Here is a 22,808-nt window from a genome sequence, read left to right on the forward strand (position 1 = left end):
CTCTCTGTCTCTCTCTCTCTCTCTCTCTCTCTCTCTCTCTCTCTCTCTCTCTCTCTCATAAACACATATATATCACTGTTATGTGAAAACCTTGTAACTCCAATTTTGATTTCATTAGATTTCCATGTTCACTTCAACTGCAGGATTACATGGGTTGGGCTTATGAAATTCTTTCAAAACCCCATTGGATAAACTCAAAAATGCATGGTGGACGATCTAAAAACAAGCTGCTTTCCTTGACATTTTTGGAGATGCAAGGTTTCCACCAGGCAGCAGCGATACACTCCGTTCCATTTTTCAGATCTGCAGTATGCATGCAGCAGGTGGCTCCACATTAACCTTCGCCCACAGTCGGAGCAGCGCGGCACAGGGCAGGGATCCGGTTTCTGCCCCTCGCTCTTCCTCCATCCCTCCATCCCTCCATCCCTGCATCCCAGCGGACCCCCATTATACATGACATCAGACCCTCTCAACAGCCGCGCACAGCTGTGGCCGCAGCAGAGCAGCCCACCCCACCTTAAATACCCCAAACAGACACTCAGGCAACTGGGATTCTTGCTCAGCGGTGAGCGGTTGAGGGCCGCTTTTAAAGGTCACGGTTTGTATTCAAATGTACTATGGCTCAGGATAAGAGTGACGTTCTGTGTGATGTTTTGCAAATAAATGTAGTTCAGTTAAATGGGTATTTATTGAAAGAGTTTGAAGACTAAGTTTGAACAGGCAGAACAGTCACAATACTGGACCCTGATTGGCCGACGACAGCAGCTCCTCTTATTCAAATGAGCTAAACCTGCTGAGTGGAGGCTTTCCAGTTCAAATGCTGCAAACTGGCCTGATCAGAAGATTTCAGCAATTCTTTAGTGAGTTGAGCCAATCAAAACCAAGTCCAGTTGTGATGCGATTACTGGAGTAAGTCAGAAACAACCTATGAAAAAGGATGGACTTTTAAAAATGCAATAACTTGAAATTTAACCCAAATTTTAACAATATCTACATTAAACATCTTTGATCATATATGTATATAAATAGATGAAAACCTGAATTCCTATAATAAGGCCCCTTTAATTCAACTCTTCTAATTGTCTGATTGCATTTTCCATCAGTTCCTATATGAAAGAGTCATATTCCCCCCAAAAACTTTTTTTCTTTTTTCCACATTTCTGTGTCTCTCGGAACCAGTGAGGAATGCTAACAGGTGCTGGCTCCACTTTCAATCTGCCAGAAGCGTGGTGGGACAAAAGAACAACTGGCGAGAGCACCTGTTTTCTACGAGGCTGGGAAACTAGATCCCATGCCCAGCTCACACTTGAGAGTCCAAAACAAAGCGCTACTGTCCCCCGCGTTTCCCTTTGTCACGGCCGAAGATAAGTGCGCACAATTTCCATCCATTTAACCCCTTGCGTCTTTCTTTGAGAGCGTTTGACGGACGTCCCCTGAATCACGATGAAGGAGGCTTTGGCTGCAACTGTTCTCCCTGTCATGCTTCACACCTTCCTGGGCTGCACCACAGAGACACCATGTGGTGGCAAGGCACAAACCAGGGAAACATTAGACAGGTGTGAGTTTAACAGTGTTTCTATTCATACTCAACTGGTGGAGGCGATTGATACGCTCCTACGCTTGTTTCACGAAATGTGCTTGTAAAACCCCAAATAATTTAATCACGGAACTGCTTTTATTATGACGAGCAGATCATCATGCACTAAAAAGCTTACAGTGGGAGAATTAAATTATTTAAATCAAGTAGTAATTGAACACAAAATGAAATGCACACTTTAAAAAAATAAAAGCCACAAACATGATCCAGATCACCTGAGAAGCATAAGGTCGTCAATTCCCCGGAGAGCTCGACAGGAGACAGCTGTTACAACTAGTCCGTCCACACACACACACACACACACACACACACACACACACACACAGGAAGCCGTGATGGCTGGCTGGATCTGCTCCAGGGCCATAGGTGGTGTAGAGCCGCGGGACCATATGGCCGTTCTGGGTCACCACCTCCACTCAGGGTGCAGAGGTGCCTCATTTCTCATTGACATTAGATTAGACACATTTAACAGGATTTACCCAGGCACGGCCCACCTTGGTCCCATTCCACCTTCAATGGTTATTTTGATTTGATTATTCGTCGTACCTAACAGTCAGTGACTTCAGCTGCACACGTAGAGTGCATGTCGAAAGGCTAGAATAGCCTCGGTTCCCGCCATCCAGGAAATTTGACTTGCTACAGAGAAAAAAAGGTAAAGTCTCCCCAGAAGAGCGATGCAAATAAGACTCAGAAGCTAAAACCCTTTCTCTCTCTGTGTGTGTGTGTGTGTATGTGTGTGTGTGTGTGTGGCTTGCATGCGGCGAGAGCTGGCAGACCGCGCACCTCTGAGGTTGGACACGCTAGATGGAAAATACCCCTAAAACACCTCCAAAATAATTCAACAGTCTCTCCTTCTTCTTTTCCGTCCTATCTTTGATCTCTCCAACCCAAGGCTTCTCCTATTCCTGATTCATCTGCCTGGTACCTGCCTCTTTTTTTTTCTTTTTTTTTTACGACGCCACCCTCGTGCTGACTCTGTCTCTTTTCACAGAAATTGGATTCAGAGGCTGCTTTATTCACAGAGGGATCGACTTCAATGCCTGTCGTCCCCCCCCCCCCTCTCCTGGCAAATGCCACGGCGAGAGGAGAAAAGAGGGAGAGCAGGAGGAGGAGGAGGAAGAGGACGGAGAGGAGAGGCTCGCTCTGCCTCTCCTGGCTTGTATCTTCATCAGCGTGGCCTGGTGCTGCTGGTTGCAGCTCTTTGCAGAAAAAGAAAGGCCCTTCCTGCTTTTTCTCTTTTCATCACGCTGTCACTCTGCTCCCTCTGCTTGGTTGAGCCATGCTAGACCAGAGACAAAGTCTGTATCTCTGTGCATTTCATGAATAAGATCCTTGTAATAGAAAAGAAGTGTTGCATCTCAGTGTTTTTTTTTTGCATCTCCTTTAGCGGGGGAAAAAACCCCAGAAGTGCGTGAAGGAGAGAACAGCAGAGATGTGATATGTGGTTGTGAGACCTCTCGGGGCTTTCCTGATTGGAGATGATTGAGTGGCACCCTTGGGCAACGCTTTGCATCTCCTGAAGAGGCCCCCGTCTCCCCGCTCCTCGCCTGAGTAAATGGCCCTTGTCTGCCGCCAGCCCTTGATTACTGCTCTTCATCCAAGCCGGTGAAGAGAATGGATGGAGGGCAAAGGAGAGGAAAGGAAAAGTGTGTGTGTGTGTGTGTTGAATAATTAAAACCAGGAGGTGCTGAGAGACGCCCTCCATCCTCATGACCGTGCATGTGCGTGATAAAAATTCTTGCATTGGGGATTCACGGGTAAAAAAAAAAAAAAAAAATCACACTCCAGAGCGCTGTAGCTCGGTCAGCGTCGCGCCCCAGCTCTCTGATCGACTACATTACACATGTCTCTTGGCCTCCAGTTCTCCTTTATCCCCGCCAACGCTCGCCCAGCTCCCAACTTCCCTCCATCATCGCTAACCGCACTTTGTTCCAAACACCTGTGGAGATAACTTAAGCGGCAGCCGTTACATTTTAAAATCCACAGTCTGTATTCAAAACATGGGGGGAGGGGGGAATACTGTGAAAGACAGCGCACACCTGGGCAGGCACCGCTCTTTCACTGTGGTTGAATAAGATCTATGGTCTGTATAATGGATTCTTGGGCTACCTGTGTGCGCCGATAAACAGCAGCAGACACGGGGAACGGCGGCGGCGGCGGCCCGTCGGCTACCAACGCCGTCGGCCGGCCTCCATCTGTCGCCGCTTTTGAAAAGGCCGGCTGAAAAACACATTTGTGTAATTTGGCATGTTCTTTCAAATGGAAATAATCCGCCTGTTTTTCTTTCCGAGGGGAGGCTCCCCTCCACCGTGGCTTTCAAGGTAAGATTAAGAGGACGTTTTTATCGCGCGGGGTTTAGCTCTCTCTTCTCCTGGTGATTTTTTCTCCCCTTCAATCTCGCTGTTTGAAATACATAGAGCGCTGCTTTGAGCCGCACTCCTTGCCCGCTATCCACCGATGAAAGGAGAGGAGAGGGGGAAACTGGGAAAACAGTTTCATTAAAAAAAAAAAATAACAGATTCAAAAAGATGTAGCATCAAATCAAAACAAAATAAAAGAATTCCTCCTCTATTTCTGCCTCCAATTTTCTCTATGATATGTGTAAAGAGTGAATGGGCCTTGTGATGGCTGTTGGACTGTGATGGAAAGATTAAAGGTGCAGCATTTTAACATCAATATGTCATTATCACATACATTTTGAGTAGTATAATTACTGTAAACAAAAAAGACCATCACCAAGAAGATTGTCATCCTCTACACTGCATTTTACACTGTGTTCCACTTTTACTGTACTTTACGGCACAAAATAGCTTTACGGCACAAAATAAGAAAATTTTACTTTGCGAGTAATACACAACTTTCCATTCCAGTTTCATTGTTCTAACTGCATAGTTTCAACTTCACGTTTACCTCGTCAGAATATACATATTAGCTGTTATCATAGCTGTTATTGGCTCTCATCCTCTTTGCAACAGGAAGCAATGGGTTTTATGGGAATCATGTGGGAATCAATGCTACAAGTAGCAGCTTTCAGGAAAGAAATGGTGACCTGAAGACATTTTTTTTCACCTCCTGGCTTGAGAACAGGTTGAACAGATTGGCCCTCTGTTAACACGGCCAACATGTCCAGCAGTGCAAACAAGTGTGACTCAGATAGGACCATATGAGGAACAATCTGATCACACTGATGAGAAAAGTGGAGGTCAGAATCTCTCTGTGTGTGTCAGCGTGTGTGTGTGTGTGCATACTGTCATAACCATGCTTGAAACGCTGTGTAAGGTGATATTTTCATTGAACACAGACGCGCACAGACACAAAGTGACTCAGAATGTCATGTCTGCAGTAAGTGAACATGACTCTTTTGCATCCCATTAGAGGCTCTCAGTGCTGACACCGCATTAGCATTCTGTTTCCAGTGCAGCTTAATACAACTGCACCCCGCTGTACAAAATGTTCTACTTAAAGGTCCAATCCATGACTCCAGCATGGGGCCTCCTGATCCACCGCCGCCTGGCCTCGTTTACACTGTGATTTATTTGCACACTAAAATGTATTGCCTGAGCTTTTGATGTAAAGAGCAGTTTAAAGTAGTAATCCTCAAGATACTTGTTATCGCTGCTCATGCTAACTACCCAGTTCTTCTTCTGTTTATTACAAACAAACCGCTGTAGCCGCTGCTGGAAATGTAAAATGCATCACTGCCAGTGTGCCAGAGGATTTTTCCCGGGAGAGACCTACCAGACACCAGGTGTTTGGAACAGCAACTGTAAAAGCTTTCATGAACTTGGCTGAATCACTATTGTGTTAAATCAACTGGGTAGAGTAGCAAAACCAATGTTTATTTTTATGAAAATGTTGCAGATTATTACTTTAAAAATAGGTTTTTACATGTATTTCAAGGTTTGTTTACATTTGCACATTTGCAAAGTTTGTTAACTGTGGAATAAAATGAGCTACAATGTTAGCAAAGTTAGCAAGTGATAGCAAAGTCTCAAAAACTTATTTTACATCTACAAGTCTAATGAATGTGCATATATTATTTTCTGCTGCTATTTTGCACACCATCTTAATGCTATAATCCCATATCTTTCATCTTTTCAGATTGTATTTAGCATGTTCTAGTGTTGAAGTGGTTGTTGGTATCCTCTTATTATTTGCTGCTGCTGTCTAATTTCCCAATGGGGAAGTCTCATCTCATCTGAATATACCCAAATTCATATAAATAAACTGCTAATTGTATTTTTACCAATGGTTTTGAATGCAGAAGCTCCTCACTGCTCTTCACTCATACCAATGGTCTGGGTGCTGCTGACATTTAGCAGCAAACACGACTGCTTACAGTGTTCAGACGAATGTAAACACGCACAGGCAAGCACACACACATAGACAAACACTCTCAGACAGCCAAGTTTCTGTAGGAGAATGCCAAAGTGTTTTCCCTTTAGGTCACGACCACATCACACACTGAACGGATGGTGAAGCTACAGTGAGACTGCTGATTCTGGCGGAACGACACACACTCACGCTACACTTCTCGGGGGTTTGGAAGAGAACCTCGACTCCAGCCTAACCCAGTCAGCCGGTTCTGATCACGCCGGAGCCGATGGGAAACAGCCGCGCTCTGCTGTTCGCAAGGAGCCGCTTCCAAGGTGAGGTGGCATGCCAGACGAGGAGGATGAAAGGTACGCCTCTTACGCTGTGTGCATCTCTGCAGGATAGTTTGGTGACCTGCGTGTAATAATTTATCACACTGACCAACATATAATTTCTTCTCAGTCATCAGTCGTTGCTCTTCTTTGTCTCCAGAACTTTGGAGGTCTTGGTGGTAAATGATACTAGATGCAGGAACTTTGCCACAACTTAGACACAACATAATGAATATTGCTGCTTCTACAGTAGCTTCACTCCAACAATTAGTCATCTAAATAAAAAAGCTTGACTTTGTTTTGTGTCCAGGCCTCAGTGATACACTGTTGACTGTGGTGGAACTTACAACTTTCTACAATAAAACTATACAGGCAGTACATGATTTTAGATATCATTGTAGATATCGTTTATTGAAGGAAAAAAGGGTTTGGAGGAATTTGATGGAAATGGATGTAGGGGGGTTGTGTGTGTGTGAGCACAGGTGTCGGTGCGCTCAGTTTCTTCACTTGAAGAATTGGAGGAATTTGGAGCCCTTGGCCTCCATCTTCTTCTCCTTCTTTTCCTTCTTCTCCTCTTTGCGGGCCGGGGCACCAATGAGTTTGCGCAGCCAGCTACGCTTCTTGGACTTTTCCTTTACAGAAAACTCGAAGACGTCCCTGTGCAGATCAGCAATCTTCTCCATGATGCTTCTCTCTGTCTCGGCCCACTCTCTCTCTTTCTCCTCCAGGACCTTCTGGCTCTCATCTTTGGCCCTGAGGAGTTCGGTCTTCTCCTCCTGCCACTGGAGGAGCTGTTTGTCCAGGAGCTGCTCAGACTCCTTCAGGGCGGCCGCGATGCTGTTTTCTGCAGCACTTTCCTCCTGCTGAGCCTTCTGGGCCTTCTCTCTCTCCTTTCGCAGAGTTTCACTGAGCTCCTCTGCCTTGCAGACAACCTGCTTCTCCCTGATGTCCTGCTCCAGTAGCTGAGCCTGCAGGCTGAGGATGGCTGCCTCGCTTTTCGCTGCAGCCTGGGCGCTGAGCTTCTTCTCTGCGCTGAGCTTTTCTTTTAGCTCCTCCATTGTGTGCTGAACAGCCTCCTTCTCCGCCTCAAAGGCTTTGATCTGAGCAGCCTGCTGCTCAGCATCACTCTGGGCTCTATGGAGCTGGAGCTGGAGCTCAGAAATAGCCATCTTTGCAGCCTGGGTCTTCTGGCAGAGAGCTTCCTTCTCTGCCTCCAAGGCTTTGATCTTAACTGCATCGTCTTCAGCTTTCTTCAGCTCAGGAACGTTGTTCCCTGCAGCCTGAGCAGTCCAGGTCCTGTTGCCGAAGGTCTTCTTAGCCCCAGAGACGTCGAGCCGGATGGCCTGTTGCAGGAGTGTCATCTGCACTTTCTGGATCTGCAGACCGACTTCTTTGATGTCGTCTGCAGCCTTCTCCGTCGCACCGGCACTCAGTCGGATGGCCTTCTGGAACAGCTTGTTCTGCTCCTCATGCAACCCGAGAAACAGCTTCACGATCTTTTCCTCCTGGGCCTTGGCCTTGGCCAGTGCCTCTTCCTGGGCCTCAGGAGGCCTGAGATGTTCTGCTGCTTTCATATCCATCTGATGCGCTTGGCTGTTCAATTTCTCCTCCTCCTTCCCGCGGAGCTGGGTCAGGACCCCAGTCTTCCTCTCCATAGGGGGCTCCAGGTAGGCTCTCTGCCCAAATGTTCTGTGGGCGGGGCTTACCTGGGCCTCCAGCTCTGTCTGCTTGAACTCCATGTCTTCTTTCCACTTGGCTCTTTGAGGTTTTCCTCTCCGTGTTGCTTCCATCACGCCAGACACAAGAATGTTTGAACACTGACACTGCTTGACACTGCTTTCACTGAATCACTGTTGCATCACTTTGGATGAGGTCAGTGAGATTCCAAGTTCCTCTTGACTGATGCCCACACAGATTCTATGTGTTTTGAATGACAAAAAAGTGAAAAAAAAAATATTTTATGGGTAAAAGATAATAAAAAGTGTTAAAACTATTTCGGTTACAGCTATCTTCATTTGGTGCATATGTTAGCATGAATAGAGACTGAAGTTGGTACAGTTCAGGAAGAGAATTTACTGTAAAAAATTAGTTTAGATGCATTTTTATTCAGTTAGGGATTATTTTGATACACTTAACATTACAGCAGTGTAAATAAGGATAAGGAAAATGGGTTTAAGGTGTATTTTAGAGAATAAGGTTTTGTCAGGTCAGGATAACTGTGGAAAACGTTTGTTTACGTTTGAAATTTTTGGAAACATTTGATAAAACAGAACTGTAGTTTGAGTAGTGAATGGGCTATGAGGATTCAAGGGTTATTTCCTTTTACAAGTGCAACCCAAGTGATACTGGGTCACTGAAAGTAAAATAAGTGAATTTACATGAAATAAGGTAATTTATAATTTCCTTATTAAACCTATAAACAATAAGACTGGTCACAAACAAAGTAAAATAAGCATTTTATTCTGAAAATAATTTATTATAAAATAAATTATAAGTTGGTCAGTGTGATAAATTATTACACGCAGGTCACCAAACTATCCTGCAGAGATGCACACAGCTTAGAGCTGCAATATGCAACTTTTCTCATATTAAAATAACAGTAAATAAAGAGGATATATCATACATCACCAGTCTGTGTCTGCCTGTGACCCTGTGTGTTCATGCCTAAATACTATAGATACTGTACAGATGCGTGCACACACACCTACACACACACACACACACACACACACACACTCCTCACCTCTATTACAGCTCACCTTCTGGTCACTGCAGGACCGTTGGACGTGAGCCTATCATCATCTAGTAAACATACACTCTCGCTGTCAGGATGGCGTGCGCTCCAAAATACACGCTGGGCCTGAACTAATGCACACGGCCTCACAAACGAACACTCACAATACCCCACAGATAGGCACTCACACACACACACACCTCCCACACACACCTCCTACACCCCCGACAGAGGAAGTGAGATTAGCTTTTTTTTTTTTTTGCTGCTAGTGTAATTCAGTTAGCCTTCGCTGCCGGGGGCCAGATGGCGGGCAGGGAGCGGGATTCTGCTGCGTCTGGAGTTTGTGTGGCCGGCGGCTCGCTCATCCCTCCCTTACACAGGTGAATCCCCCTTTTTTTTTTCTCCCTATCTGTCTACTCCCTCGCTGTAAACCTCCTGAAAGCTCCCCCCTCCTCCTCCTCTGCCATTTTTCTTCCACACGACCTCGAGACACCGCGGCTGCCCCCTAACTGCTAAGCTGCCATGTTGAATTCACTCTCGCGGCAGGTAAGATGACTTCCGACAACGTTCCCCCCCCCCCCGGGGAATTTTACCACTAATGCCAGAAGAGTCGACACCCATCTCCCAACCAATCACGGGTGCCGAAACAGAAGTAGCTGCGGGCAGAAGGGGCAAATTTTTGAACCAAGATGGCGGCAGCTCGGTGTGACGCGGCCCACCGATGGTTCACTGTAAGATAATGGATCTGTTCGACTCACTCACACACGCACACAGGTACACACCATCCATGTGGTGAGTCATGAACACACACACACACAGACAGTGGGAGGCAGTTTTCTGGCACCGGTTAGCCACGATCCAGGGCTTTTCCTCCTTCCCCCCGCCGAGCCCTTGCCAGGCCGGGCTTTGGAAGGAGGTCACATTCTCCAAGGTGTGTCTAAACAGAGATGACATGTGGATGTGCTGGCACGGGACGCCGCTCTCCCCGCTCCCCGCTCCCCGCTCCCCGCTCCCCGCTCCCCGCTCCCCGCCACGGCATCTGACGGGCCCGGGCCCAAAAAAGCAGCCGCGGTTGTTTTCTTTCCCCCCGCTTTTCTCCTCTTTTTCTTCTCTCCTCCTCCCCTCCGAAGAAGCAGCGCTCTGCCAGAGAAAACAGAATCATTGTTTGTTTTAATGGTTGTTCCATTCCTCAGGTTTATCCCGACTCTCAGAAAAAGAAAAAGAAAAAATACACCAATAAAAACGGGGGAGCGGGTTTGACAACTGGAATGATGCTTATGTTAATTTGGGTATGCTATTGCTCCTAGTGCCTGAGGAGTTTTCTCTGTCATTTTTCATTAAACAGTTTTTCTACAGACTGACATATTTGTGGAAATATATCCCCATGACTTATTCTCTTCATAACATGACACCGTAGTATTTATATGATGTATCACCTGAGATCTTTCTTGGGGCGAACATGTAATTACACTCCGAGAGACACCTATAATAACAAATGCATAAATTAGTAAAACGTGTCACGAAAACACACGAAATATTGTGATTTCTTACTTGGCGCGCAAAAAGATAAAAAATGCAGGATGATCTGTGCGGAGGGATGTTGATACTGGCTGGGTTCCTGTGCGGAGAGTGATTTGCGAGTGACACCTTCCTGTCAAACAGGATGTCTCCATTCAGACGGCGTCAGAACGTGAGGCGAGCGGCAGACAGCACAGCTCACAACACACTCTCTCAGCCTCTCATATTGTTCAGCCTATTGCTGTTGGAAAAGCCTCTGATGGAATGAATCTATCACTGGCAAACCTTAGCGATGAGAAAACAGCCACTCCTGTGCAGCGGTGGGTGGTAACATGTTGCAATAATATCATTATTTATCCCAGTAACAAGTAAAAATATTAGTCACCAATCAAAAAAGTTACTTGTATTACCCTCTATAAATACTAAGTGAAGCTGAATTATCGAAAGACGAAGATTATTCCCCATCACCGGATTCATTTTCCTCATAATTAGTCATCATCCTTTCACATTAAGCTATAGCACAGATGGGAAATAGCAGAAAAGTTCCTCTTTCTGGGAGATAGTATTGTCACTACTTTGATTTTTATTAAGCAAAAGGATGACAAGAATATTGGGCATCAACTCTATTTGATTATCTGATTATTCACAGTAGAGGCAATCGAGTTAGTGGGAGTTTTTTTGGAGATAAAAGGATGAAATCGCCTAAGAATTACTGCTCCTACTGAGTAATATGTAACGTAATAATACTACTTTTCAAATTAGTAATATATTAGTCCAACACCAACCCTGCTTTCCCAACAGATAAGCTTGTTACAGCTGACAATGCAGGATCACAGCTATCTGGTGAACGGACATGCGGCGCACACTGCCCAAACTCGGCGGGTTGCTTTCACTTGCATCATTTTGCATCCCCGGCTGAATGAATGCTGACTGGGCGGTTGAGACAAAAAAACGACTGGGAGCTGTGACATTGAGAACCCCCGGGGAATCTACTGCGCTGCTCTCCACAGCCCCAACCCCGCAGGTATGCACACGCATCCCCAGCCAAGACCTGAACGGGTATCGGGTTAGTCGCAAAGCTCATCAAATTCATTCCCATCCTGGTTTTGATTTACTGCATCCCTGGAAGAGAGCGTGGAACATCACCTGCATCTGGTTTACGCAGACAAATCAAACCCAGTTGTGGTGGGAGGGCACCGAGTTAACCAAAATAGGGACTTTAATCATTTTTATGGATGGTAGGAGTTTACAGGCTTTAAATATATATTTATGTGTTCTGGCCCTCAGGTATCGGGGATAAATCATTCTGGCGATCAGGCTGAGGGAGCGAGGCTCTGAGGAGGCAGCGGGAAGGCCGGAGCTGAGTTGAACATAGCAGACGAGGCCAGGTAGCAAACTGAGCTGAACTCACAGAATAGAAAATGAGGTGTGGTCAAGAAGAGGACACAGAGGACAGAGTGGGAGTCAGGAATGTCTGCTTTAAAGAGGGCTGATATAACACTGAGAAAAGCATAGGCTGTCAATTGATATCTAAATAATCTATAACTTGTATGTAGTTTTTATCCAGATAATCATTATGGTGATATTGGGCATCATAGGGCATCATAAGGCATCAAAATCACATTATAAGCACACTGTGAGTGCATGAAGACTATTGAATGTCATTTGTCTGATGATCATATTGTTTATCTATGCTTCTAATAGGTGTATAATCTGCTTGTAAAGCATCACAAGTCAAGCGTTACCCTCCCATCTTCCCTGACATAAGTGTGTGTAAGGTTTTGGTCATGGCCATGTACTCACATTGTCATGGATTTGACATGATCTTTGCTGCATGCCCTCCCTTCTTTCCACCTTTTTTGTCTCATGAAGAAGAAATGTCACAAATTAATGTAAAGAATTAATGTAAAAAGAGAGATTTTAAGGGGAAAGGTCACAAAGAAACTGTCCTCCGATTTTGTATGTGTTGTGGGATATTTTATGCCAGTTTTTCTGAACTGTAGTATGCAGCATACTACTGAATAGTCCACAGAAACGCCCTTACTGCACTGCATGTGTATTTTCCTTTCTGTCAACAGATCCCATTTCATTGGCAGCTCCCTTGATGCTGAAAGTTTGCTTCCCTTGATTGTATTGGTTTTAAAGGACAAGTGTAGGTCACACCTTTTATCAGAGCAATCAGCCTGGCAGACATTGCTGATCCTCTCCCCTCCCTGACTAATTTCATTTAGCCACTGACTAGTGAAGGTAAGTCCTTATTAGCCTCTTTTATTAACCAGTAATTATGCTTCAGACAGCAGCCAGCTGTTGGCACACCGCAGCTTTCCCTCCAGTTTGTGTGTGTGTGTGTGTGTGTGTGTGTGTGTCGGGGGGGAATAAATGAGCCTGTTTGTCACCTGAGGGTGAACTGTGTCATAACAGTGATGGCAAATGCTTCGTTAAGGGCCCCAGAGTTTTCAGGTTGTCTCCTCATCACTTTCACACGAGCTAACACTGAGTCATCTCTCTCTTGGTGTCGTGTCGCCGCCGGAGCGGGATAATGGGCATCCCATTGGTGGAGTTTTTTAAAAATAAACAGGCAGGGGGAACTAAAGAGGGGAGGATGGTGTTTTTGTTTCCCTGGCTTTGGGTTTTGGAGAGCGCGGCGGCGAGCAGAGCGATCCTGAGGCTGAGTCACTCTCTCCTCTTGGTTACGCCGCTTTGTATTTTTGTTTGGATCCCTGCGCGTCTCAAATTGTACACCTGACCCTCCTCCTCTCCCCGCAAACATACCCCAAGAAACGTTTGATGTCGAGCTCATTTAAAGTTCTGACCGGCAAAATCATGCAGATGTTTTCTAGATGACACAGGCAACCTCTTCCCTCTCTGTAAATCCTACAAATCCAGCTCTGGTGTGCTGTAGCCTAGCAAAAAACATAAATCAGGCTGGAGAAAGCTTGCGAACGGAAAAAACAACCACGAGCACCGTCTTTGAGTTCCTGGGTTTTTTCCTGATCAATAATGACCTGCTTTGCAATTCTAGTAAATTGGGCCCCTCTTCTCTAAAGGGCCCCCACCCCCCAGCATGTGGCCTGCGGAGGATCAGCCGTGTCTGCTCTCATCATCACCCACCTGGTTAGCAGCACATAACCCCAGCCCCCCCGCACCCCACCCCCACCCCCCGACCATCATCTAGTCTGCTCGCCACAGCAGGCTCCCAGGCCTGGGGGTGGGCCGCGGGATGGAGAGGTGGAGGGGCGGATGGATGGAGGAGCTGGAGGAGGGAGGGGGGTCTGTTTGTTGGTGTTGATTAGAGAATCAGACCCTCTAATGATGCCAGGTGGCAGTGGGAGGGCAGTCTCTTGACTCCAGTCCAAAGGCTTGGATTTGGAGGTGTGGTGCGCACTTACAAGTGCACACACACGCGCACACGCACACACACATACACACACACACACACACACACACACACAGGAAGTTATACCTAATGGTGGAGTGCTTGGTAGGGGAGCTCCTCTAAAAGGTTAAGATACTTTTGATTGATTCTGTGATTGGCAGAATTTTCAAGTAGTTGCCCTTGAACCTGGTTGGAGGGCACAGTGTAGACTGTGACAAAACCCAGGCGCACTCTATCAACCTTATTCCCATGGCGGCCACTTTGAACTTTTGTCACACTCGGGATGAAAAAAATCAACCTGGAAGAACAAGTAGACCTGCAGACTGTACCGCACCATGCAAACAGGGAAAAGACTCCCCACTGAAAAGATGTCAAAAATTTGGAGGGATATGCTTACATTTTAATATTTGGCCCACCAAAGCTAGCTACCACAATCAGCTAGGTAGCTAGCTAGTAGCTAACTAGCTAACTAGTTAGTTAGCAAGTCAAGTCAGATTTTATTAAAGTGCATTATCACCAACGGGGGTCTCAACACACTTCAAAAATAAACATAGATACTAAGATAAAAGTGCATATAAAGAAAAGTTAAAACACACATAGATAATAAAACAACGTATAAGCTATGTAGGCCTGCGTATAATAAGCTAGCTAACTGCTCTACCAAATTCAAGCAGTTATTGTAGTTGAGATTATTGCTAGCTAATGGTACATCTGAAGTCCTCATTAGGCTGTGTTGTAAAGCTAGTTTTATGCCAACCTTCCACCCCGAGTGTGACATGAGGTCAAAATGGCCGCTGTGGGAGTAAGGTCAGTTCCAGTATAAATCAGTAGAGTAAAGCTAACGTCTACAGAGCTCGTACTGTAGTGTGTGGTCCCTCTCTCTCAGGCTGAGCCTCAGGTGGTGCAGTGCCTCCGTCCAGCTTTAGAAGGGACCGTCCAGGTCTGAGCTGGACTGGAGACAGAGGGAGCGCAGGGACCTGAGGCACGTGGCTGCGCTCCACATAGTATAAATCCACACCACTTTTATGGGCTCCATCAGGGCAGCGATCTAAATCTGGGTTAATAAGCACAGCTCACCACTAAGAACCAAGGGCAACAGAAAAGAGAAAAAAAAGTCTTCTTTCCAAAATTCATTTCCCATAAATCATCTCGGCCCTGGGTCTTTGAAGTGGCTTTCTTCGTTTTTGGACAGGAAGCGTGGGGCTTAGAGCTTTTTCCAACCCAAGGAGCGAGGGAGAGACACAGGAGAGGAGAGGAGAGGCACAACCAAAACCCATGGCTCTATTGTGATGCTGAGAGCGAGTGATAATCCACACATAAATAGAAACTCTTAACAAAACGGAAACAGCACGCAGAAGAATATGTGCTAAGCCTTATTGCGGCTGTCATTGTTCAGTCCTTGTCATTTTGTGTGGATGGAGGAGAGGAGAGGAGAGGAGAGGAGGAGAGGGGAGGAGAGGTGCTGGGCAGGCACCAGGCCAAATGCAAATATTGTGGAATAAATGGTGCTAAAGCTCAACTGTGCCACTTTGCACCTAAGCCTGTGTGTTGAATTAACACTGTTATCATAAACATTATGTTCCTGTGGAAGTGGGCTGAGCATCGACAGATGGTTAAGAGCATTAGGGAGATACCTGCCAAAGGCCGCTTTTCACCTCCAGTTTGGGCTATTAGAATTCACAGGCGAGCCGTGGCTCCGAAAGCGCCTGTGGCATATGGCCCGCTAAATATTGACTGATATTTTAATTACGCTTTGCATAATCTAATAATTAATCACAAACATGCGGTTTCACCTTTCCGTAGCACAGGTGCACAGCTTTAAACTCACATGCTGTGGAGACTCCTTATGAATTGTTATTAGTGATTTCACTAATCAGGGATGTGATTATTTTTTGTTTTGATGTTGCATTTATTTCTAATGGCAAGATTATTGTTCCCCTTTTGAAGCTTTTTTTTTTGTAATTCTGATCACACCCATGTTAACAAAATGATACAAAATTGTGCCGGCCTGGAAAATTGAACCAATCAGTGGAGGACAAATGAAATGCAAAGAATAATTTTCAATCAATAACACACCTGAAAGCACAAGGGACCTGCTCTTTCTGGTTTGTTATGATTGATCTTTACTTGGTAGTCTTTTTCCGTTAAGTGCTCTTGGTACATCTATATGTGCATATATAACAATACTGTGCGCGCATTTACAAACTGTATGTGCATGCATGTTACAGTGGTTTGCATTCATGTCTTTGTATCCTATAAAGGGATTGTATGGTAAAGGAAATGCTCACTGGGCTCTGCATAGAAAACTGGGATCACAGTCAAAACGAGCTCAGAAATATTACATGCACCTGGCAGTGTCTGCACAGTGTACTGTACCTTCTACTGTCTTCCTGCTGAGAGAGAGAGAGAATGAGAGAAAGGGAGAGAGAGACGTAGAGTCAGAGAGAGGGAGGGAAAGGTTGGAGCATCTTGCGCTGAGTGGGTGGGGAGGAGTGGGTGGGCGGATTCACATGTCGCACATCAAACTCCTCACAGGCCAGGGGAGTTCAGAGGAGGCATCTGCAACAGAATAATACACCACAGGCTCCGCATCCAACAACTTAGCATGCAAGAGGGAGCGAGAGAAAGACAAGAGATGAAAACCAGCGAGGGGAGAGAGAACCCTCGCATCATGCCAACCCTTTGGAACAGCAACAGCTTCTTCTTCTCCTCGTTGCCGTTTCAGGGCAAGCTGTCAGGAAGGCTGTAAAGTGTTGTGCAACATCCAAGCAACGCCCCGCCTGTTGGATGAACAGAACAGCACTAGACGCCGGACAAAAACCTGCTGTGTATATTGTTCTACAGTGATTGCATGAAATTCCCCTCTAATTGCTCTTGTTCCTCAGCACAGTCCAACGGGTGATATTGAGAACATCTGAGAGCTTTCAGTGTTTCAGTGTGTGTGTGTGTGTGTGTGTGTGTAGATTTGGAGGACAGCCTGGAAAATGAGGCGGTGAGATTTGACAGGTTGGGCGGGGGGGAGTGTAGCTTTCACCTGTGTGCATGCGACTCCACATAGGTAACTGAGCTTTTAAATCCCCGTTAATGGAATCCGTCTAATTGCCTGGCATATGGGGGCCATGCGGACCACATGGTGGCTCGCTGCTGCATGTCAAACCCCATAGGACCAGTGATGATCAGAGCCACTGATAGAAGTGTCTGTAGCACAGGCAATAAAAGCTTAGTAGCATAATCACATAGTGCCTCACTGATGATTGACACTATTAATGCTGTAGTAGCCAATAGAAAATGAGGAATTACATAATGCTTGGATAAACTTGATTTCTCCAGACAAACATGCAGTTTTCCATCAACACCCTGCTTCCAATTCACACAGTTACACACATTTACATTGGGAGCTGCCCAGTACAACCACAGCCTTCTACTTGTGGCCACTAAGCAGCTCTATTGGACTAGTTGGGGGTTAAGTGCCTTGTTCAAGGGCACCTCAGCAGTAGCTGTTGAGGGAGTGGACAGCGTTAACATTTTTCCCCCCATACACAATGTTCTGGCGAGCCTCTAGCCTCAAGCCCACTTCTTTATCCTCTTGGCGACTGCCGCCCCACATTCAACATGAGCTACGGCGCGCTTGTCTTGTGTACTAGAATTTCTGTTTTGTCAATATCCAACAGTGAACCAAAAAAAAAAAAGAAAACAGAAAGGGGCCTGCATCATGTCATGTTGACGACAGAATCCTGGCACAGCTGCAGTGCGTTCATTACAGCTACTGATAGTAATGTACAGTAATCTAACATGACTTAAATATGACTCACTATGAGTCCATTTGATCATCTGAGTTTCTGTGCCAGTAATGTCTCCACTCTCCACCACTAGCTGCTTCCCAGCCATGGAAATTAGTATTGTACTGCCCTCTATAGGATGATCTGAGAAGTGTTCATATTGTGTTGACTGATCGCTTAGTCCATTGTATCTCTGTGGAATAACATGAATTTAAGAGAATCAGTGAATATAAAACCTAGATTTAAGCACAATAAGTATGCTGAATTTGTAATATGATGAGATGTGCTCAAGTAAAGAAAAAAAGACAAAAGGCTTTCTGATTTACAACTTTCAGTGTTTATTTCTCTAATAGTTCTTTATATCACAAAGAGTCTTCAAAATGCAGACTAGGATCTGTATATAAACTGTACACAAAAGCAAGGCACTATACACTGTAGGATTTAAAAATCACAACACATTCCCACCGCTCTTCCTCACCATGCCTTAATTCACGCCTGCAAAATGATCCTTCCTTCCATCTGAGCACCTGAACCAACAGTGACACTCGATACACCAGAACGAAGCTGCATCATTTGATCGGTAAATGGCAAATGGTTTACTGTACATGGTCTTGCGGCGAGAGAGAGAATCACCATACTTGTCCACTATTTATCAACATATGACACAAACCTCCTCCACGTTAATTATACAATTTATTTCATCATTCTTAGCTCAGTGAATACTCGCAAAGCTGTTTTTTAAAATTCCTATATGGATTTGATATAAATATAAATTATTTGTAACGCACAAACATACATACGAGAGTAGCGGAGAGTTTGATTTGGAGTGTGCCGAACAGGTTGACAGGCCTGCTCCCACTCCAGTGCATGGCTGCATGGCTGACAATGTAAGGGCAATGGCTGGCCTGCATATACATATGTACATACATCAACTACATAGTGTAGATTTAAAAAGCCACATGAACAAACACACATCCACTCAGAAGAGCATCCGCTTACATTTATCTCCTACCTACACAACCAAAACAAAACAACACAAAAAGGAGGGTGAGGAAATCGGCGCCGCAAAAAGGCCGGCACGCCTCTCGTTGATCCGTCTCTTCCACGCCGCAGCTCTTCTCGTCCGTCCTCATCCCTCCATGTGTTCGCTCAGGAGAGTCCAATCCTGAGCCTCTTATTTATCCAGAGGTAAATGGAACAAAAAAAAAAAGTTCTTGGTGGTTTATTCTGTTCCTGTCTGATCTAGAAAAGTCCTTTGGCTTTCTTCAAGTTCACCTGCTTCCAGCCGGGCAAACACTCGTACTCCTCCCTGCTCATCTCCAGGGCTTTCTGTGGGACCAGCCATGCACACAACAATCAACAATCAGCATACAATACTGTTACAGCCATCAGATTATAGTTCACCATACAGATCAATTTCAGACCCCTTATTTACAGACCACAAACCATATTCTGCCACCTGCAAGGTGAGGAATGCAGAGACGTAAGGAAAACGTAACCTCTGAGCACACACTCATGCATGAGTGAGATTAAACACACAGCCATCATTCTTCACTTTGCTTCCCAATAAGATATGGTTTGACAAACAGCTCATAACTCCACGATTCAGTACAAGTGTCCACACCACTTTGTAGATTGTGAGTGAATGACATGCTGAAAAAAACATACGATAGAGAAGTTAGAAAGGTCAGAACTAAATAGATTATGGAGGAAATGAGAAGAGTGATGGAGTAGAGTTGGAAGGAGGCAGAAGTATGGGTGATGTAGTTGAAGGAGGAGAGAGGATGCTGTGCAACAGGACTTGTCTGGGCCACCCATGCTCACGTCAGAGGACTCACCTTCCCATAAGCCCCTACACCCTGGAGGGTGGAGTGAATGAAAAAGGTAAGTTTACAAAAGAGACAGATGATGGAGAGAGGATGACTTGAAAACATAATCAAACACTTATGCACAGAGAGAAAGGAGGAAGAGAGGGATGAATAAGAGGATATTCTGAAAAGACAATGGATCAACACAGAAAAGAAGTCAGGATGACCATACAAATCTATTCTATTCCAAACAGTGATGAGAAACACCATAAGATCGACTAAAATGCTACACATAGCACTTGAAAGTAAAATCAGTCAGTCTGTACACTGTAGGTTCTGGGTCTCACCTCAAAGTCTTCATCAGACAGGTAGACCTCCAGGCGAAGGGGGTCCACTCCCTCGGGCAGCGGCCGGGCCAGCAGGTCTGCCAGGGGGTACGTGGTCTTACACAGCCTGGCCAGCACATCCTCCACCAGAATGATCTGGTTACACACCTCTGCCTCCTGGTAGGGGACACACACACACACACACACACTTAAATTATACACAGACCAAAATTTCTCCCATGCAAGTTCACAACATCATATATAGATAAAAATACATTTCACTGACCAAGTATTTGTTGTTTATGGTGATATATATCCAATATATATTTAAAATGAATATGATCTAATTGTACAAATAAATTTTTTCCAGTTTATATGTTTTGAAACATCTCTCTAAACACATTCTGAAGTATATAAGACTATTTTTTTGTGGTATGGGACATATCAGTGTAGACTGATGGCTTTCCAGTGGAAACTATACTGTTCACTTATATCAGATTACATAGCCTGCAGTATTAAGATAATATTATTTTTCCACCCACCCTCTCAGTGATCTCAGCGATGTCCTCTCGGTGCTCCCAGCTGGGGAACATGTTGGTGAAGGTGAGCGGCTCCAGACCGGCGTGGATCAGATACGATTTGGGAGGCTTCTTCTCGTTCTTTTCTGTGGGGAGGAAGCACAGAAGGATGTTTTTGTGGAGAAGTCTTACAGTGGTAATCCTTATGTTCCTTGTTTTTGGATTTTGTCTCTATTTAGCGTTTCTGCACTGCACTTCCCAGAGATCAGCTGTCAATCAAACAGTGTGTCCAGTACCGTGACTGTGAAAATATCAGACCATACCTCTACAGTACTGCAGCACAGTCTCCATGGCACACTTCCTGTCCGAGTCCCAGCGGATGCGAGCTGAGCCGGTGCTCTCGCTGTCCTGAGGCCACCAGCCCTGCCACAGGTAAACCTCATGGTGGTTGTCCACCAGGAACAGAGCTTCACATAGGAGAGAGACAACCAGAGGGAGATTACACCATAGTCATAGTGGTAAACGTCTGTTTTTTTTCAGGGAAGGTTTCCTGAGCACAATGCAGTTACACAAATTTCTGGCTATTCATTCAGGCCGATTCATCCATGTGTGTACCTGGCTGGGAGGCTGTGTAGAGGTCCTCCTGCAGGAAGGGCAGGGAGTTGACCTGCTGAGGGTCTCTGGCCGGGTAGAGAAACTCCACGGCTGAAAACTCCCCAGAGCTGCTGCTCAGCTGGTAGAGGCGCGGCGTGAAGTTAAACCTGCCTGGGTCTGAGGGTCAAAGGTCAAGAGAGACGCAGAATTAAAGTTTCTAGTAAATTAGACAGTCCACAAAGGTTGAGTTTTGGTTCAAGACAGTTGAATTCAAGAAGAGAAAATGTGACCCAAGATGGACACAGGCAAATTGCTTTTCAAAAATGCTTTTCATACAGGATTAGCCTTTGCATTCAGTTCCTATAAATGGTACATTTCCATTTGTTAACCCCTATAATTATCAATTTTTAATTACTGTACCAAAAAAGTGCATTTTGACTAATCTTTTTCTGATGTAAAATGGGTCTCCATTTAAGTTAAATGAGCATGCCGTCACACACGTGAACAGCTGGTGTCCGTTTGGTTCACCCACCTTGCAGCATGCAGTCGTACGCTTTCCTGTCCCTCCTCCCGAGGGCTTCCCAGAATCCCGTGGGCTCGGCGCCCTCGTCACATTCACGGATGGTCACCTTGCTGCTGCTGTGGAGGCCCGCTTCCAGAGGACAACTGCACACGGACAAAGGTGTCACACGGACTGATGATAACGCTATATATTAATATTTCAATACGTGTAATGAGGTTCTGATCAATAGATATCAATAGTGGTCTCAGGAATTGATTTTGTTATCTGTTCTTAAGGTCAGAACTGAATTAGGCATGTCCTCGCTCTTCATGGAACTCACTGCATAATGATTTCAAGTTGAAAGAGCAGGTTTAAACTGCATGATTTAAATAGGTTTTAACCTTGTGAACATGCTGGTTTGATATTGGTCTAGTGGATTTTGGAGCGCTTATACAGAAGATTTTACTTTGTATAAAATCAAAATACAAGCAAAATCACATAAAAGAGAACATTGTTTTACCTTGCTCTTTCTTTTATGTGACTGACTGTATTCCCACTTTGTACATTTTTGTATGCTACTGGTCTGCAGTGTTTGTGTTTGTCATGATGCTGCTTTCTTGGCCAGCTCTCCCTTAGAAAAAGAGTTTCTTAATCTCAATGGGACTAACCTGGTTAAATAAAGAGTTCCACTAGTTTAAAGTTTGCCTAAATAAATATAAAACCCGCTGTGTAAATACTGACTACTTTTTTGGGGAAAAGAAGTTCAGACGCCACCCACTGTTCTTTGATCTTGTTGGCGGCGGTGCGCGCCACCTCCCGCGTGTGCGTCTGAGACTTGCAGCCGTGCCACAGGTAGATGAGCGCCTGGCTTACGCTCAGCAGCACCATGGAGACCCTGGAGCGCAGGCTGCTGCAGTGGCAGGCCACCTCCAGCAGGTGGCCCTCCACCGCCACCTCGCCCCGCACGCAGTACAGACGCCAGTCGTCTGGGAGGGAGAGGGAGAGGAGGGGGGTCAGCGTCAGTAAATGCTAGAATCTGAATCTAAAAAAGGCTTCAGTTGTGTTTGCATTAAGTTTAGCATTCCACAAGTCCTGCAGCCAAAACAACAACAGCTCAGTTGATTCGGAGGTGCGGATAAATACGGAGCGCCTGCAAAATGCAGGGTGCTGAAAGAGAGATTGTGAATGTTTATCCCTTAGGATAGTTTCTATTCTCGACATCCAATTCTTCTCTAAGGTCCTAAGCAGCTCTCAGCGGAGTGAGTCACTCATGGGCAGATGATGAATTTACATGGCTTCCGCAGAAGAGCATTCATCGCTGTGAATGCACGGCTAAAAAGCAATTGTGATAGTCTCCTTCTTTCAGAGCCGGCATAGCTGATGTATCCAATTATAACTTGGAAGAAAAGA

General features: G+C 45.4%; 1 protein-coding gene across 1 annotated transcript in view; it reads right to left on the reverse strand.

The window, feature by feature from the left end:
* Positions 1-17,971: 17,971 nt before the first annotated feature.
* The window catches only part of svila (supervillin a), a 48,468-nt gene continuing 43,631 nt past the window's right edge, over positions 17,972-22,808 (reverse strand). Inside the window, exons 34-40 of the mRNA XM_071896956.2 lie at positions 22,177-22,384; positions 21,429-21,562; positions 20,918-21,073; positions 20,626-20,769; positions 20,327-20,448; positions 19,806-19,961; positions 17,972-18,979 (exon numbers count right to left, since the gene is read on the reverse strand). Coding sequence (XP_071753057.2) covers positions 18,893-18,979; positions 19,806-19,961; positions 20,327-20,448; positions 20,626-20,769; positions 20,918-21,073; positions 21,429-21,562; positions 22,177-22,384 — 1,007 coding nt within the window. The 3' untranslated portion in view covers positions 17,972-18,892. The remainder of the gene's footprint in view (positions 18,980-19,805; positions 19,962-20,326; positions 20,449-20,625; positions 20,770-20,917; positions 21,074-21,428; positions 21,563-22,176; positions 22,385-22,808) is intronic.

This window comes from Centroberyx gerrardi, chromosome 22 (assembly GCF_048128805.1).
Source record: "Centroberyx gerrardi isolate f3 chromosome 22, fCenGer3.hap1.cur.20231027, whole genome shotgun sequence".
NCBI lineage: Eukaryota > Metazoa > Chordata > Actinopteri > Beryciformes > Berycidae > Centroberyx > Centroberyx gerrardi.